We start from the raw sequence: 16134 nt of genomic DNA, 5'->3' as shown, positions 1-16134 counted from the left end.
CCCTCTGTCTGCGTTGATTTTAACACAAATAATTTAAAACGGAACCCCATCACACAGCAATCACTACACCAAACACACACAGATTCGACACGGTGCAATCCCTCATCGCACACACAGAGCCACACATGAACTGACCAGCGCCCAAATAGTGAGAAAGCTCACCTCATAGTCGACTAGTGAAGCGGGAGTCAGTCCCTGAGTGCCCATGATGAAACGATGACCTGGGAGATGCAACCGATCCCATCCTCGTCGCCAAAATTGTGGTGTCTTAAATAGTAGTGCTGTGATGCTCTATGAAGAGGAATCCGCCGACACTGATCTTGATTATAAAAAGGTTTATTACAAGCAAAGATTCAGCATCAATTTTACAAGCTCCTGCAGGAAGCTTGGAGAACAACCAACTCAAATTCTTCCAAAAGTCGTTCTGCCTTTCCTTTGTGTGAGCAACGTATATATCTTATGCATTGTATGACCTAACGTGGGAGGGTGTATGTGTTAGTATATCAACTGGCCAATCGTAGCCTGTTATCTGGCACAACTCCAAAAAAGGTATCTTCTGTCTTGGGGGAAACTCTGCTCATGTTAACAGTTTCCAGATGTTCTCAGTAAGTGTAAAGCAAAGTTCATAGGACTCCCTTATAACAAACATTTAAGCAAAGTTTATAGAAAGTTATAGAATGGTCATATACTACACATTCTTGCCTTAATTCGTTTTATTTAAATTTATTTTTATGTAAAGAGAATAAGAGACTGTACGAACACCATTGGGGGTGGGGAAGGGGGCTGAACATAGCTAAGTTAAAATTGCATCACCCTCCCCATAGTCTGGCTCGACGGAAGTATATTTCCAGGATAATTGCCTGCAATCCAGCGCGTGTCACTTCTGCTCTCTGTGTGTTGCCGTTCTCAAATTCTGTTCTCTTCGGGAAACAACAAACTCCGAGCTAGCAAACTACATGCTGAAAATGTCAAGTTTTGAAGAAAATTTGGATGGTGCAACAAGGCAGGCCTGCTTGGTTATTTCAGGGAATGATTGTAAAGATCTACAAAGAATATGTTTAGGTCATTTCCTCTCTAACTGGGACATTTTGGGACCGATTGGTGGGATTTGTTGTGGACGAAGTACACACGGAGATACACTGGTAAGAGCCAATGAGGATTAACCATGTATCAGCTAATTTAAGTAGCTCATGTTACTGTATTGTGTCAACAGTTAATCTTAATATTGTATGTGGCGTTTTCTTTGTGGGCTGCAAATGTTCCACCAAAACAAGTTCCTTCCTGAGACTATTTAGCAGAGCCACCATCGCTGCGTCCGCAGCTTAGCGCCGCCCAAGACGATTGTGATTGGTTTAAAGAAATGCAAACAACCCAGAGCGTTTTTTTCTTCTATCTTGCAATGTATTTATGGTGTAGCCAGAGCTGTGGAGATACAGTAGGCCCCCCCACAATATCATAACACTTTTGAATTGGTACAATTTAGTACTTGTACACTATGTTTATGGGTTTGTATGCAAGAGAGAAGCCAATTAAAAGGATAATTATTGCACATTGGTTAAAACATTTGATGTTTTTATTGCAGCCGAACATCCGTAAAGCATTAAAGTGTGTAATGTGGGGGTTTCTCCTGACAACAGTGATCGGTCGCTGTCAGGATCCAGCCTGTAATGAGCCAGTCAGGACGCCATTCATCTCCACAACAAGTGATTACATCAGTCATTCATCCACTTTATTACCCTGTTCATTCATCTGATATGGTGCTATTAACAGCTGACAGCCCTGTTTCCACCTGGGGAACATGGAACCTGCTTCTCAATGGTTAGACTCCGCTCTGACACTCACGGTCTCGTATCCACAGATTCAATAGGAACGACTATGAAAAGGTAGAAAAGATTTTGATCTAAAGGCATCTTTATCTTTGCGTATTACATTATCTTTTAAAATGACAGTGGGTAAAAGCTGAAAAGCATGATGGTCAAGTTGAAAGCTGCGCTGTGGTTATTTAGCACAGATCATTTTCACTGTTTTTAACAATTCTCTCAGGCTAAGAGATGGAGAGTAATCATCTACAGTCTGATAATGGAATGTCCTCAGCCTGTTTCTACTGTTGATCTGAACCACTCAGCTGTGGATTTCACTCTGGAGAAGATCTTTTCATCTACTTTTATGAATTTGACCCATACAAATGTTTATCCTCATGCTAAGACAGGAGACATTGCTGTATCATCCTGCTGTTGTGAACTACTGAGAGACTGCAGCGTAATGTCAAAGACCTGTTTTCACTTTAAACCTGCAGCTCAATGCTAATCTAATAGCATTTTTACAGTCGCCGCCGACCTTACGTCAATGTGATGTCAAATTGACGTAGATCTCGCTGGCGCGCCAGGATTCTGAGTGCGAGACCAGAGGTCATGCACCACTGTATTTTTTTCAGCGGCGCGCAACAAAGCGGAAACAGGAAGCATGGACGAGTTCGAGGGTAACCGGATGCCAGGACTCTCAGAGTGACTGCAAGTCTCTCTTGTTAACTTACTGGGTTAAAGGAACACGCCGACTTATTGAGACTTTCACCGTATCCTCCAGAGTTAGATAAGTCCATACATACTCTTCTCATCTCTGTGCGAGTCGTAACTCTGTCTGACGCCCCCACCGCTAGCTTAGCCTAGCACAGATCCTGGAAGTAACCAGTTCCAACTAGCCTACTGCTCCCAATAAGTGACAAAATAACGCCAACATTTTCCTATTTACATATTGTGATTTGTATAGTCACAGCGTGTACAAAAAACAAGGTCACTATGCTTTTACTATCTAGTAATTGTTGACTCTATTGCTCCAACTCTGAGTGAACTCCAGGCGAACTCTCTGCTCCTCATCACAGGGTTTCAGGTGCTGCTAGCAAATCACTCCGCCCAAGTAGCAGAAGTAGCAGTGCTTTGGCTTTCTGAGAATATAGTTCCCAGTTTATATACGGTTAGAAAATGGCTGTGTCTCATGTGACCTTGTTATTTGTACACCCTGTGACTATACAAATCACAACATGTAAATGTTGGCGTTATTTTGTCACTTATTGGGAGCAGTAGGCTTGTTGGAACCGGTTACCTCCAGGATCTGTGCTAAGCTAGGCTAGTGGTGGGGGCGTCAGACAGAGTTACAACACGCACAGAGATGAGAAGGGTATGTATCGACTTGTCTAACTCTGGGGGTTACGGTGAATAAGCTAAAGTCCCAATAAGTCGGCGTGTTCCTTTGAGATGAGTTCTTTTATGGTGAATGAAAGGCTTGATCCGACGAAGAAGGTCATCGAATCAAATCGAAACATTGACGTCAACACTGCTGCCAGTTCTGCCGTTGTTTACCTTTTTCTTCTTCTTCTAGTCCGTATAAATAGCAAAGTCGGTAGCCTTTCCTCATTAGCACCACCTCTGATCAGGAGAAGACTGCAACTAGTGTCCACCACGCGCGAGTATAAATAGTTACGGCGCTCGCATGACGTCACATTGGCGCATGACAGGTCGGCTGCGGGGGGTATACCGGACACTTAAAACCCCACTCCTCTTCAGCTGGTAAATGGTCTTAATAGAGGCTAAACAATGTGATGCTCCCGCCCCCGTTACTTCTGGTGTTTTGCTTCTCTGATCCTGTAAGTGTTCTGTAACTCATATGTATTTTGGTACTTCTGTTCAACCATCTGCAATGTTCTGAGCATCTGGAAAACTGAATAGATGATATTTAATAGACATATTTTTTCATCCCATCATGTGTATGCTGTTGATTTCTTTGGCAAAAACATATCACCAGGCAATTTAATAATCATGTTATGGAAATTTGTATGTGATTTACATCCACCTCCACATCAGCTGCAATACAATATTCGATTCATTATGCAGCAACACTGTAAGGACTTTTCCTGTGAGAGAAACTATGAGCAGCGGCTCTTGGATACTTATAAATCACTGGGATATACATTTTTTGTACGTGAGCGTGGCCTACCAATAGCTCAAGCCTGTCCTAAAGTGACTGTAGCTAAAACGAATTAGCAGCAAGATGCCTCCCTTCTCCATGGAGGACTACTACAAACTCCTTCAGAAGATTGTAGTTCTGGAAACCAAAATTTGCCGGTTAGAAGTAAACCTGGAAGTGAACGGATCATGTGGAAATGACACCACTTTACCATTGACCCAAAACAATGGACAGAAGCATGCCAACACACGGCTAACTAGCACCAGCAAGACAAACAGGAGGGCTGTGGAATAGGTAATAAATCAACAAGTGGTAGTCCTCCCTGGAACTCTTTTGGTGCAAAGCCTAAGAGTAAATCCTTTTCCTGGGAAGGACGACTAACGGGCAGGACACAGCACCCTGAGATTTGTGATATGAACGGCTGGCCTGCATTTACCATCCAGGCAGAGCGCCTCTTCTACCCCTGTACTCAGTAGGACACAGCCGTGGACAGCTGCAAAAAGGAGAATTAGCAACAAAATGCCTCCCCAACAACTGAGTGTGCAACTGGATAACAGATTTGCTCCTCTGCTGCAGGACCCTTGACATGACCTGGATTGCGTCTCATCGTCACACAGCAGGGTAAGGACTGAGAGCAATTCAAAAAGTAAAAAGCTACAGGGAAAGCTAACGACTGGGCACCAAACTCTGATTGTGGGTGACTCTGCTGTAAAAGACATAAAAAGCAGTAAAAACACCAAAATTCTCTGTTTTCCCAAAGACATGGTGTCTGACTTAGCCCAAAGAATCCCGGATATCATGGCAGCACACCCAACTGTGAAAAACATTATACTGCATATAGGGTCACATGATGTTGTAAAGCAAGAGTCTGAAGTGCTGAATCGTGACTTTATGAATCTGCTGAACACAGTTAGCTCTCTAAACTTGAAGGTGTTTATCAGTGGCCCTATACCACCAGTCAGAATAGGAGCTGAGAGATTCAGCAGACTGTTGGCACTGAAGAAATGGCTTTCAACTGCATGTACCGTCCACTCTCTGCGGTTCATTGACAATTTTAACATTTTCTGGGACCGCAGACATCTTTTTAAAGCAGATGGACTTTTCCTTAACAAGCCAGGAGTAAAGCTGTTCACCTCTAGCCTACTTTCTGCACCACACATCTGCTCCCTCGGCCAAGGACATGAGACAAGATAAATCAACACAAACAAACAAGAGGAAGACACAACAAAGTGCAGCAGTGATCCACCACAGCCCCCACCTGAGCAAAGATTTGACCATCGAGGACCACAGAACGGAGACGAGAAATCTCAACCCCCCTTTTCACCCGTCCAACACTCCTCAAACCCCCTTACCAACACCGACGCCTTTGAGGATCCATCGTTCTCCCCATTCACCCTTTCCCCTGTTTCCCCTTGCCACATGTTGGGGTTCACTGACCGGATGGAGCAGCTGGTAGATGCTGGAACCAAGTTTGCCCCACTACCTTCTCCCATCATTCGCCCCCAGAATCAAACTGACCCTGTTTTGACTGGACCACTGAAGGTGGCCCCCTCAAGGACGGCAGCTAACTCCTTCTCCCCAGACTGATAAGTATGCTTGTGTACAGAATGAAACAAGCTTTAACTGATATGTGCTGGGTCCAGGCTGCATGCCTAGTGGCACTCAGGACTCTTTCCAGGACAAGCCTGGGCCCTGTGTATTCAATTCTTCTTCAATCTATGTTGTGATAGGTAATAGAAAAAGAATGGTGAATCCGCTAAGTAAGAAAAAGAAGCACTTAACTGCCAACTTAGCAAATTTAGCATCCATTCCTCATCAGCCACAGCCTAGATAATTATTTTAACACACTAACATTAGCCTTACTAAACGTCAGGTCTTTGGCGGGTAAATCATTTTTAATCAATGATTTTATTATTAAGCACAATCTTGACCTCATGTTTTTAACTGAAACCTGGTTAGACCATAATAACAGTGATGCTGTTCTCATTGAGTCAGCTCCCCCTAACTTCAGTTTTATGAGTGAGAATAGAGCGAATAAGAAAGGAGGTGGAGTCACCATTTTGTTTAACGACTCGTTCCAATGTACTCAAATAGCTTATGGAAACTTTGCTTCTTTTGAATATGTGGCTCTTCAGCTAAGGTCCTCCTCTCGACCTATATTTCTAATTATCTACAGGCCACCTAAATACTGTGCATTCTTCTTTGACGACTTTAGTGGACTGCTGTCTTTAATCTGTATTAACTTTGACTGTGTAGTTATTGCTGGTGACTTCAACATTCATGTTGACAACCCCCAGGATAGAGGGACAAAAGAACTGTGTTGTATTTTTGAGAACTATGGACTGACTCAGCATGTGACGGAGCCCACACACAACAAGGGGCACACTCTGGACTTGATTATCTCGAAGGGTCTGAACATTTCCAAGGTTGTGGTGACTGATGCTGCTCTCTCTGATCATTCCTGTGTTTTCTTTAATGGCACTATCTCTGTGCACAAAAGTGTCCAAACAAAGTTAATAAGAAAACGGTATATCACTGACAACACCAGTGAAACATTCATTCAGCTTTTCTCGTCCACACCCGCCCTCTCAGGGGTCTCAGTCACTGAGCTTGTAGACAATTTCAATTGTAAAATTACAAATGTTATTGATGCCATTGCTCCCATTAAGGTAAAAACTGTCTCTGATAAGAAAAGATCTCCATGGAGAAATGCCATACTGGTAAGAACAGAAAAAAGAGAGTGTCGAAAAGCAGAACGCAGGTGGCGAAAAACTAATCTCCAGGTCCACTACAACACCTATAAAGAGAGACTTCGCACTTATAATTTGGAACTGAGGAATGCAAGGCGGTCCTTCTTCTCGGACATTATTGCCAAAAACAATAATAATTCACGTGCTTTGTTTGCTACTGTCGATAGGTTAACAAACCCTCCAGTACCAGTAGCATCGGAACTTTTATCCACCAAGGCATGCAATGATTTTGCCACCTTCCTTAAAGACAAAATTCTGAAAATTAGACAAACAGTCAGTGCTTCCATATCGAGTACAGGGTATGTGTTGTCACAGTGTCCAGGCAAAACAGATTCCAATATGACCCAATTTCATATGATTAACCGTAAAAACCTGGAGGACATTATACAACATCTGAAAACCTCCTCCTGCTGCCTTGATATTCTACCAACGGGCCTTTTCAAAAATGTTTTGAATTGTTTGGCTACAGATCTTCTACAGATTATAAACACGTCTCTTCTCTCAGGTATCTTCCCACAGGCCCTGAAAACTGCAGTCATTAAGCCACTCTTAAAAAAAAACAATCTAGACACGTCACTAATGAGCAACTATAGGCCGATATCAAACCTTCCATTTTTAAGTAAAATCATTGAAAAAACAGTTTCTCACCAACTCAACCTTTTCTTGTCACTAAACAACAGTTTTGATGCCTTCCAGTCGGGTTTTCGACCACACCACAGCACTGAGACAGCTCTTGTTAAAGTCTTTAATGACATCCACTTAAACACAGATAGTGGCAAAATTTCAGTCTTAGTATTACTTGATCTCAGTGCTGCATTTGATATGGTCGACCACGACATATTACTAGACCGATTGGAAAACTGGGTTGGCATTTCTGGCTCAGTACTAAAGTGGTTTGAGTCTTATTTAAAGAATAGGGACTACTTTGTGTCTATAGGGAATTATACATCTGAGCATACAAATATGACGTGCGGAGTTCCCCAAGGCTCCGTTCTGGAGCCTCTCCTGTTTAACATCTACATGCTTCCACAACAACTGACTAAGTGCATTGAACAAATTAACGACTGGATGTGCCAGAACTTTCTTAAATTAAATGAAGAAAAAACTGAGGTGGTTGTTTTTGGAGCAAAAGAGGAACGATTAAAAGTCAGCACTCAGCTTCAAACGATAATGTTAAAAGCAACAGACAAAGCCAGAAATCTTGGTGTAGTCATAGACTCAGACCTGAATTTTAACAGCCACATTAAGACAATTACAAAGTCAGCCTATTACCACCTTAAAAATATATCAAGGGTTAAAGGACTTATGTCTCAGCAGGACTTGGAAAAACTTGTCCATGCTTTTATCTTCAGTAGACTTGACTACTGTAACGGTGTCTTTACAGGTCTCCCTAAAAAATCAATCAGACAGCTGCAGCTGATTCAGAACGCTGCTGCTTGAGTCCTAACTAAGACCAAGAAAGTGGATCACATCACTCCAGTTCTGAAGTCTTTACACTGGCTTCCAGTGCCTCAAAGAATTGATTTCAAAATACTTTTGCTGGTTTATAAATCACTAAACGGTTTAGGACCAAAATACATTTCTGATCTGCTACTACACTATGACCCACCCAGACCTCTCAGGTCGTCTGGGACAGGTCTGCTTGTTGTCCCCAGAGTCAGAACTAAACAGGGGGAAGCAGCGTTCAGTTTTTATGCTCCACATATCTGGAACAAACTCCCAGAAAACTGCAGGTCTGCTGCAACTCTCAGTTCTTTTAAATCAAGGCTGAAGACCTTTCTATTTGATGTTGCCTTTCTTTAAATAACTGTTAATTTCTTATACTGAAGTTGCATTGTTGACACTGTATGACAATCTATATAAGCATATAAAGAGAAATTCCTATTTTATCTGCTTTTATGTATTTAACTGTTTTAACTGCTCTTCAATGTTTACTTTCTTATACTGCACTGTAACTTTTATTCTAGTATTTTATCTGTTTTAAATGTTTTAATCTGTTGTCATGTTAAGCACTTTGAATTGCCCTGTTGCTGAAATGTGCTATACAAATAAAGCTGCCTTGCCTTGCCTAAGGAGCCAATGATGAAGAGGGCAAAGGTCAGAGCCACAGTTTCGTTACAGTGCCATGTAACAAGGGATCCTTAGCCCTAAAACGCAGCATATATTATAGGAAATGTATTGATTATCATGAACAGCCAAACCACGGTTTCTTCATTTCCATCTTGCTTGCTTGGATCAACTTTGAGCCACAGAGTTTCGGATTTTCAAAACATTGTATGCATTATAGAGTATAAGTGTGAAGCCCTAACCGTGTATGCTTTTTTTCTGCTTTGTGATTGGTTGACAGAGGTGTGTGACAGCGCGCTGGTGTCCAACCTGCCGCCATCGTCCTTCAGGAGCTCGTCCCAGCTGTCCAGCAGTCACGCACCGGGCTTCGCCAAACTCAACAGGAGAGACGGTGAGGAAGAGTTTCTGCAGCTGAGAGTGACTGAATGACTTATAGACAGGACGGGGTGCGATGAGTGGGAACTAAACACTGGATTTGACTGGAATTTACTGCATGATTTGGCTGAATATGATACGGCTGACATAGTGTACCTTGCATTACAAGACTGAATTCTGTTGAAAATATGTCAATATAAGGTGACATATATTTGTTATATCTGGTGATATATTACCAGTCAAAGGGGCCTGAAGTGGCCATTATCAGTGTCACCAAAAGTATGGTATTTGTTTTATCACTTCCAATCCATTTTTCAATGCATATTGCTTTATTAAATAGCTGACAGTGAAGAGACAGACAGGACACGTGTGTGTGTGTGTGTGTGTGTGTGTGTGTGTGTGTGTGTGTGTGTGTGTGCGTGCGTGTGAGTGTGTGTAAAACAGCAATGTATTCTCATGAACGGGTTCGTATGATATTGTACGAAAAGGTATGTGCACTACAGTAAAACGCATGACATTATACGAAAACTAGGAGACCGGGTACAGAGCATTTTGGTGGAAATTATGATTAAGTTTAGGCAAGAAAAAGTGAGCGTTATAGTTGAGTTCTGGCACCAAAACGACCAGTTAAGTTTAGGAATAGATCGTGGTTTTTAATGAAACACTACCAAGGAACACTCATTTCCTGGGTGAAAGTCTTTTGTTTTCCCCAGGAAGCGAACTCCGCTCCCCGGCTTCAAAGTCCTGTTTGTTAACGCCCACTAATCACGCCCAGGGGCGCCGCCAGGAATTTTGGGCCCCATGACAAAAAATCGCAGCTGTTGTCACCACAGCTCTAGGACCTAACTGTCCCATCAAAAGCTTTACATAACTCTAATTAAAGGCTTGCAACTGTCTTGCTTCTTGTAGTTCAATACTATTACTAGCACAAAATTTACTGCTGGTGATTTGTACATGCATGCAAGTCTAGTATGCAGTTCACTATTTGATGCAAGTTTAAAGCAACCATAAACAATGTGCTGAAGGCCATCTTTTACAGTCTCAATGTATTTTTATTGTAAAATTTGACAAAATGGAAACTTCTCTTAGCAAAATTATTATTATTATTATAATTATTAATGAAAGACAGAGAAATCCCTACAGACTCCCTGCAATGATGCTAACTGGCATGTCATTGACCACAATGCTGCTCACCTTCTTCACTGGGACAGGGAGGGGCACAGTTAGGGGGAGACTGGGGTGCTGCTGACTCATCTGTTGTTAAGTCTGTTAAAAGGGGCAGGGACAATGATTTAATATGAATATCTTGCTAAACGTTTCCCTGCACTGATTAAATGGTGATTAAATGTAGGCTAACAGTAGTCTGTAGCTAGCTAGCTTATTTCACTATGGACCTTAAGCCAACAGGTTAATACCACTTACAGACTATAGGCTACCCACCTTTCTTGGTGAAAAACTGGGTTACAGTTTGACACCCTTTCCTTTGTCTTTCCTCTCTCTCTTTTCTCTCTTTCCTTTTTTGAAGACCAGATTTTGATTTAACGTTACTTGGCAACATTGTGGTCACTTTCAAACAACTGGTGTTCATCTGTAGCCATCTTGCAATGTTTACTAATGACGTCGCAGTGCTGTCGTCATCTGTTTAGCTGGCCTCTGGCCCGCCTATATCACATACACCAATGTGATTGGTGCAGCTCGGCTACAAGGGCATAGTTAATGAGCATCATTACTGAATGCCAAAGTAACTCGCTGAGCAAATTCAAATTGTGCTCTCGCGAGAACTCTGGATTTCCAGGGTATCAATGTGGTGCACACAGCAAAAAAAAAAAACGTGTAAACCATATGAATTACAGTGTTTAACCTTTCGTAGCTTTTCGAACGTATGGTTCATGAGAACAGGCTGAAAACGGCCAGCCCGTCTTGGAAATGGCCAGGACTTCTTGCTACTGCTTCAGAGACTTTTGCATGAAAATAAGTGTTTTTTAAACTACATCTTGGATGATTCTGTCTGTATGTGAAGCTTTAAAAGTGGAGAACAGCACTTCTGTGTTACTGAGGAGCTACTCTGCAGCAGTGGAGCTCAGTGCAGGAGAGATTTTGTTTAAACTCAGGACGCAAAGCACCAAACCTAATAAACAGGAAAGTTTCTTCTGGACTCAAAGAACAAGCAGCTCACCAGCGACTAGTGTAAAGGGAGGCAGAGGATCAGAGTCATTTCTAAGAGACAATACAGAATAAAAAAAGAACAAGCAATAGCTGCTTTGTCCCAGCTTTATTCTCCATAGATGCTAGAAGGATACACATGAATGTTTTTTTTTCGCCCAACATAGAACCCAGCAGGGAGTCCTGTGCTGGATGCGGATGTGAGGCTTTGATAAAATGAAGATGGAGCTTTCTGCAGGGAACGGGCTTCACATTAAAGCCCAGAATCAGCTGGGAGGGTGAGATGGGTTTAATCTGGATCTGAATGATTTTCACCACCTGGGAAACTAAAAGAAGCTGCGCCTGCAGAACACTGCTCAGGCCTCGGTTTGTTTGATGGTCGAGACCAGAGGTGCCCAAATTCTTTCATATGAAGTGCCAAAATCGATCTGGACGGAAGGCCACGGGCCAAAAATAAATGTTGATTTTGAAGAACACCATCATTCTTGTAATTCTTCATACATAAAACTTACGCACGTTTAACAGCACTGTGCTTTACATTGCCGTAAAACTCAGATTATGTACTTGTTAGCTGCACAAAATGTACGTTTCGTGATCATTACAGTTAACATTTTACAGCACGTTCAAAATAAGAGGAAAAAAGGCATGAGCATGTCAAAAGCCATGGACCCCAAATTGGGCAGCCTTGTCTGCTGTTTTTATTCGCTGATCTAAACATGGTGACGTAGTGTCATCACTGCCTTTTGACTGCTTTGTGAATCAAGCGCTGAGGGGGAAAAGTGCAATTTAAGGAGAATTTTTGGTTTGGGAGAGTATGTGGTTGGAGGTACATGGTGCACACAGGGTTTAGGGGGAATTCATTGTTAGCAACAGTTGGTCAACCTTTTGGACTTCTGCCATCCTCTTTAAAAGCATCGCTCTTCCCGTCATGATTTACTGATGTGGGTGAGGATTCCAGAGTTATACTAGAGTTACTGTAAAACAGCACAAATGTGTCGCTAAGTTTATTTACTTTAACTGGACATATTTTCAGTGTGTTATGATGCTTAAAGCTGCACTAATCTGTACTTTTATTATTATTCACATGTAATGTAAAAAGTAGTGACCTAGTTGTGGCAGGAGCGATTCTAGTATCAGACCTTTAGGGGGGCTTAGCCCGTAATGAGAATGTGACACGGGAAATGCAGCAATACGTGTGCTGGCCCGCACGCTTGCCTTTGATTCCCCATTTCAACTGCCCAGTCATCGGACGAAGCAGGGGGAATCATCGTGATAACTTTCACATCCCTCCCCCCCCCCTGCTAAATCAATAATTTAATTATCTGATCATCTCTGAGCTAGCTACTGAACAACAACGTCAGCTAACGTTTTTTGACACAGTTAAAACTATAATGGAACTAAACCTGACACTTTATAAGTCTCAGTAATAACGACCAATTTGACACAATGTTCTAATATTCAGCAATTTTAGTTGTTTACGTTTCATTTGGGTTCTAATCTGCACCATGAAATGACCAACTTCTTCTCTGGGGACTACCAACGTTGAACTTCACAACCGTCTCCTGCTCTCCGTCTCACAGATTAGATAAGAGACTCAGCCAAAGGCGGGAGTCTGGCACAACCTCCTCCGATTGGCCAACACTAGGTTTCTGTTAATGGTAATTGTTTGTCCTCTGTCACTAACAGACACGTTCAAAACTCTCACTTAAGCTCTAAAATGGATTTTATTTAGACAGTTTTTATTATTATAATTTTTAGGGGTGCTGAGATTAAATATAGGGGGGCTTGAGCCCCCCTATATTTCATAAAAAGGGTCTAATAGCGCCCATGAGTTGTGGTTTGGAACATTTTAGCATCTCTCAGCTCATTTTTCATTTATTTTCGTCTCATTTCATGCCTTATACTGCCAGTGCAAAGACCAGGCTTTCTCTCATTAATAATAATCATGTCAATATGAGAAAATGCAGGGATTAGAAGTGGGAGTGTAATGACTGACCAAACTACTGCTGATTGCATCATAACACATGTTCAGCCATCACTGCAGCTTTCACATATTGTTGCTAGATTAGGAGAGCTGTTTGTGCCCCATTTCCTCCCCAGCTGTATTAACGGTGCAAAGCCCACACGGTTCCAGCTGTTTGCTGAGGAAATCGATGAATAAAATAAACGTCTCCATCTCATTTCCATCTCTTGCTGCTGCCGCTAACTCTCTGCCTCCCCTAGTCGCTCTCAGAGGAGCAGCTTTGCTCTCAGTTCATTTGCTAACTAAATGAACAGTTTATCAGAGCCTTGCAATGCCACCTACATTATAAACACAGGCATTTTATACATGGGCTCATATGGGATCATCATAGATTTTCTTTCATAACAATGTAATTAACTTTTAATCATTGACTCCACTATCGAGAGTTTGTGTGCAACCAGGGAATGGATCTCTTTGTGACTGATTTAGTTTTTTACAGTTTCAGTTTTTTCTTCCCACACACATTATAAAACCAAGACAATGCATAATACTATCTGAACTAAGACCTCGAATTATATTATTTGGCTAAACTTTTTATCTGCAGCACCAAAGTGTATTTTACAGGTGTGATATGAATCAGCAGGACAGTGCAGCTGGTGCTAATAGACTAAAAAGTATGGTACTGTGTTGTTACATCATCAGGCCCAAACGGAATCTGCAGATTTTTTTTACAGTTTTCAGTGGTAATCCAAATACAATACAAAAATCCAATAATTGGCGGAAATTAAGCGGACTGTTCTGCTTGTGATGGAGATGTGTTTTATCTAATTTGAGTTTAATTTTTTTTTTAAATGATACCTGGGAAAAATTCTGGGTCCGCAGATTCTGTATGGCCCTGCATATTGTATATTACATGTACAGTAGAGTAACATATTGTGTGTTGAAGGCGATGGTGGCTGGCAGTGATGCATGCAGTCAAATGTGCACTGTCAGTGTAACATAACACGCTCACGTTGGGAACACCAACAGCAATGGAAGTGTGCACTTACAGTAGGAGTCCTGGCCCTAACCAAAGACAATGCAAAAAACAACAAAACAATAAAAATGCCACTGCACAATAGTTCAACTTCTTTAGTTTTAAGAGTTTCTTTTTTCAAAATAAGAGTCTGGATGTTGAAACAAGAACACAGTGATTCAGGTTGCAGTAACAACAGGAAAGAGAAGTCAGAAAAGACTTGATTGTAGAGAACACTTGATTTGCGTTGATAACAGGTTGAATTATTCTAACTGCACTGTAGAATAATGTTCTTACTATTTGCAGATAAATATAATAAGAATTTAAAAGGTTTCCATAAGAGACCGTGTGTTTTGGTGTATGCTTATTGTACAGAAGGTTTAGCTCAAGCCATAACTATAGAGTAGTTAAAGGTCATGAGCAAAGTACATTTAGTAATAATAACAAATGAAACAGGAACAGAATGTACCGCTTTGCATGAGAGCAAATGAGGACGAGACATAATACAGTGGCCCCCACCCTGGCGTCTGTTGTGTGAAGATAACAGGGGCCCAAGAAAGAAAGTATAAGAGTTTAGGGAAAGGATAGAACGGGGCTCACAAGATCAGACAGTCTAGAGATACGGGGACCGGCTCCGGCTTTTTGTCTGTTGCTAGGGAAACCTAGTCTCTGCGTGCTTTGTGATCCCACAGATCTGTGTACTGAAACTCCGATACTTGACTGATTAAACGAATGTATTTGACTTCATGTTATCGTCTTATTTGGCTCTTGCTTAGGATCAGTGTAATACCAATTTAACGAATGTGCGAGGATATATAGGTCTTTTATTGGAGTCAGACACATTGTCCCAAAAGAGGGGACACAGAGGAGGTAAATCCCCAACCGCACTAAGTCAGGAAGGCATCTGCTTAATCTTGATTGGTTGATCTAAAGTTGCCTTTTGACTTTCAGGCACTTACACACAAAATAAGACAGCGACTCAAAAAAGGACAAAACTGATTGTTTGCAGTGGTAAAATCACTTTGTATTCATTGTCCTAATTTACTTCCCTCAAACTTTAAGACAGGGCTGTCGGACTGGGAGTGAAAAGGGGACTGAGTACCCAGGGACCTAATGTGAGGAGGGCCCAAAAAGATGCTAGAATGAATAGCTGTGGATGTGGGGAGGGGCCCATAGAGAAGGCCATTCTACAGGGCCCAGAATCTAGTGCTAAAGCCCCTGCTTAAAGGAGAAATCAGGCACAAAATGAACCTAGGGGTTAATAACACATTTGTACCGAGTCGACCGTTCTCTGGGATATGTTTTCATGCTAATTGAATGTGACTAGTTTTATCGCAAACCGCTAACTAGCTTATGACGCTAGTCATCAGGGCAGAGGTAAAGTAACAAGAAATCAGTATTTCTATACCACTAACAAGGCTCAAAATAGCACCACACTTCCACGGTAGCGTAATGAGGATCCCTACATATAAACCGAAGCATTGAGAACTTTGTAAGTGTACAGACAGTTTATTAAAACAATAGTTTAGAAAGACGTTCATGTATACATGCGCCATCTTGGGAAAACAGTCATGACCAGACGAAGGACGAATGCCGTGCAACCAGTAACCAGTAACACAGCTCGAGCACATTCGATTAGCATGAAAACATATCCCAGAAAACGGTCGACTCGGTACAAATGTGTTATTAACCCCTAAGTTCATTTTGCGCCGGATTTCTCCTTTAAGGACACCAAAAATATACATATGGAGATCACCACCTCCGGCCTGCATTCATGCACATGAAGACTTGTTTCTTTCTGATAGATGTTAACTCGCTTTACTTAATCTTGCTCAACATGA

The 16134-nt window shown here is 41.8% G+C and overlaps 1 protein-coding gene across 1 annotated transcript in view; it reads left to right on the top strand.

Moving 5' to 3' along the window:
* LOC116044905 (contactin-associated protein-like 4) overlaps positions 1-16134 on the top strand; it is a 143719-nt gene that overhangs the window by 17951 nt on the left and 109634 nt on the right. The window contains exon 2 of the mRNA XM_036004830.1: positions 9058-9168. Within this exon, the coding sequence (XP_035860723.1) occupies positions 9058-9168 (111 nt within the window). The remainder of the gene's footprint in view (positions 1-9057; positions 9169-16134) is intronic.

Source organism: Sander lucioperca, chromosome 9, assembly GCF_008315115.2.
Source record: "Sander lucioperca isolate FBNREF2018 chromosome 9, SLUC_FBN_1.2, whole genome shotgun sequence".
Lineage (NCBI taxonomy): Eukaryota > Metazoa > Chordata > Actinopteri > Perciformes > Percidae > Sander > Sander lucioperca.
Note: the sequence above shows the minus strand (reverse complement) of the source record. Positions and strands in the feature narration are given on the sequence as shown.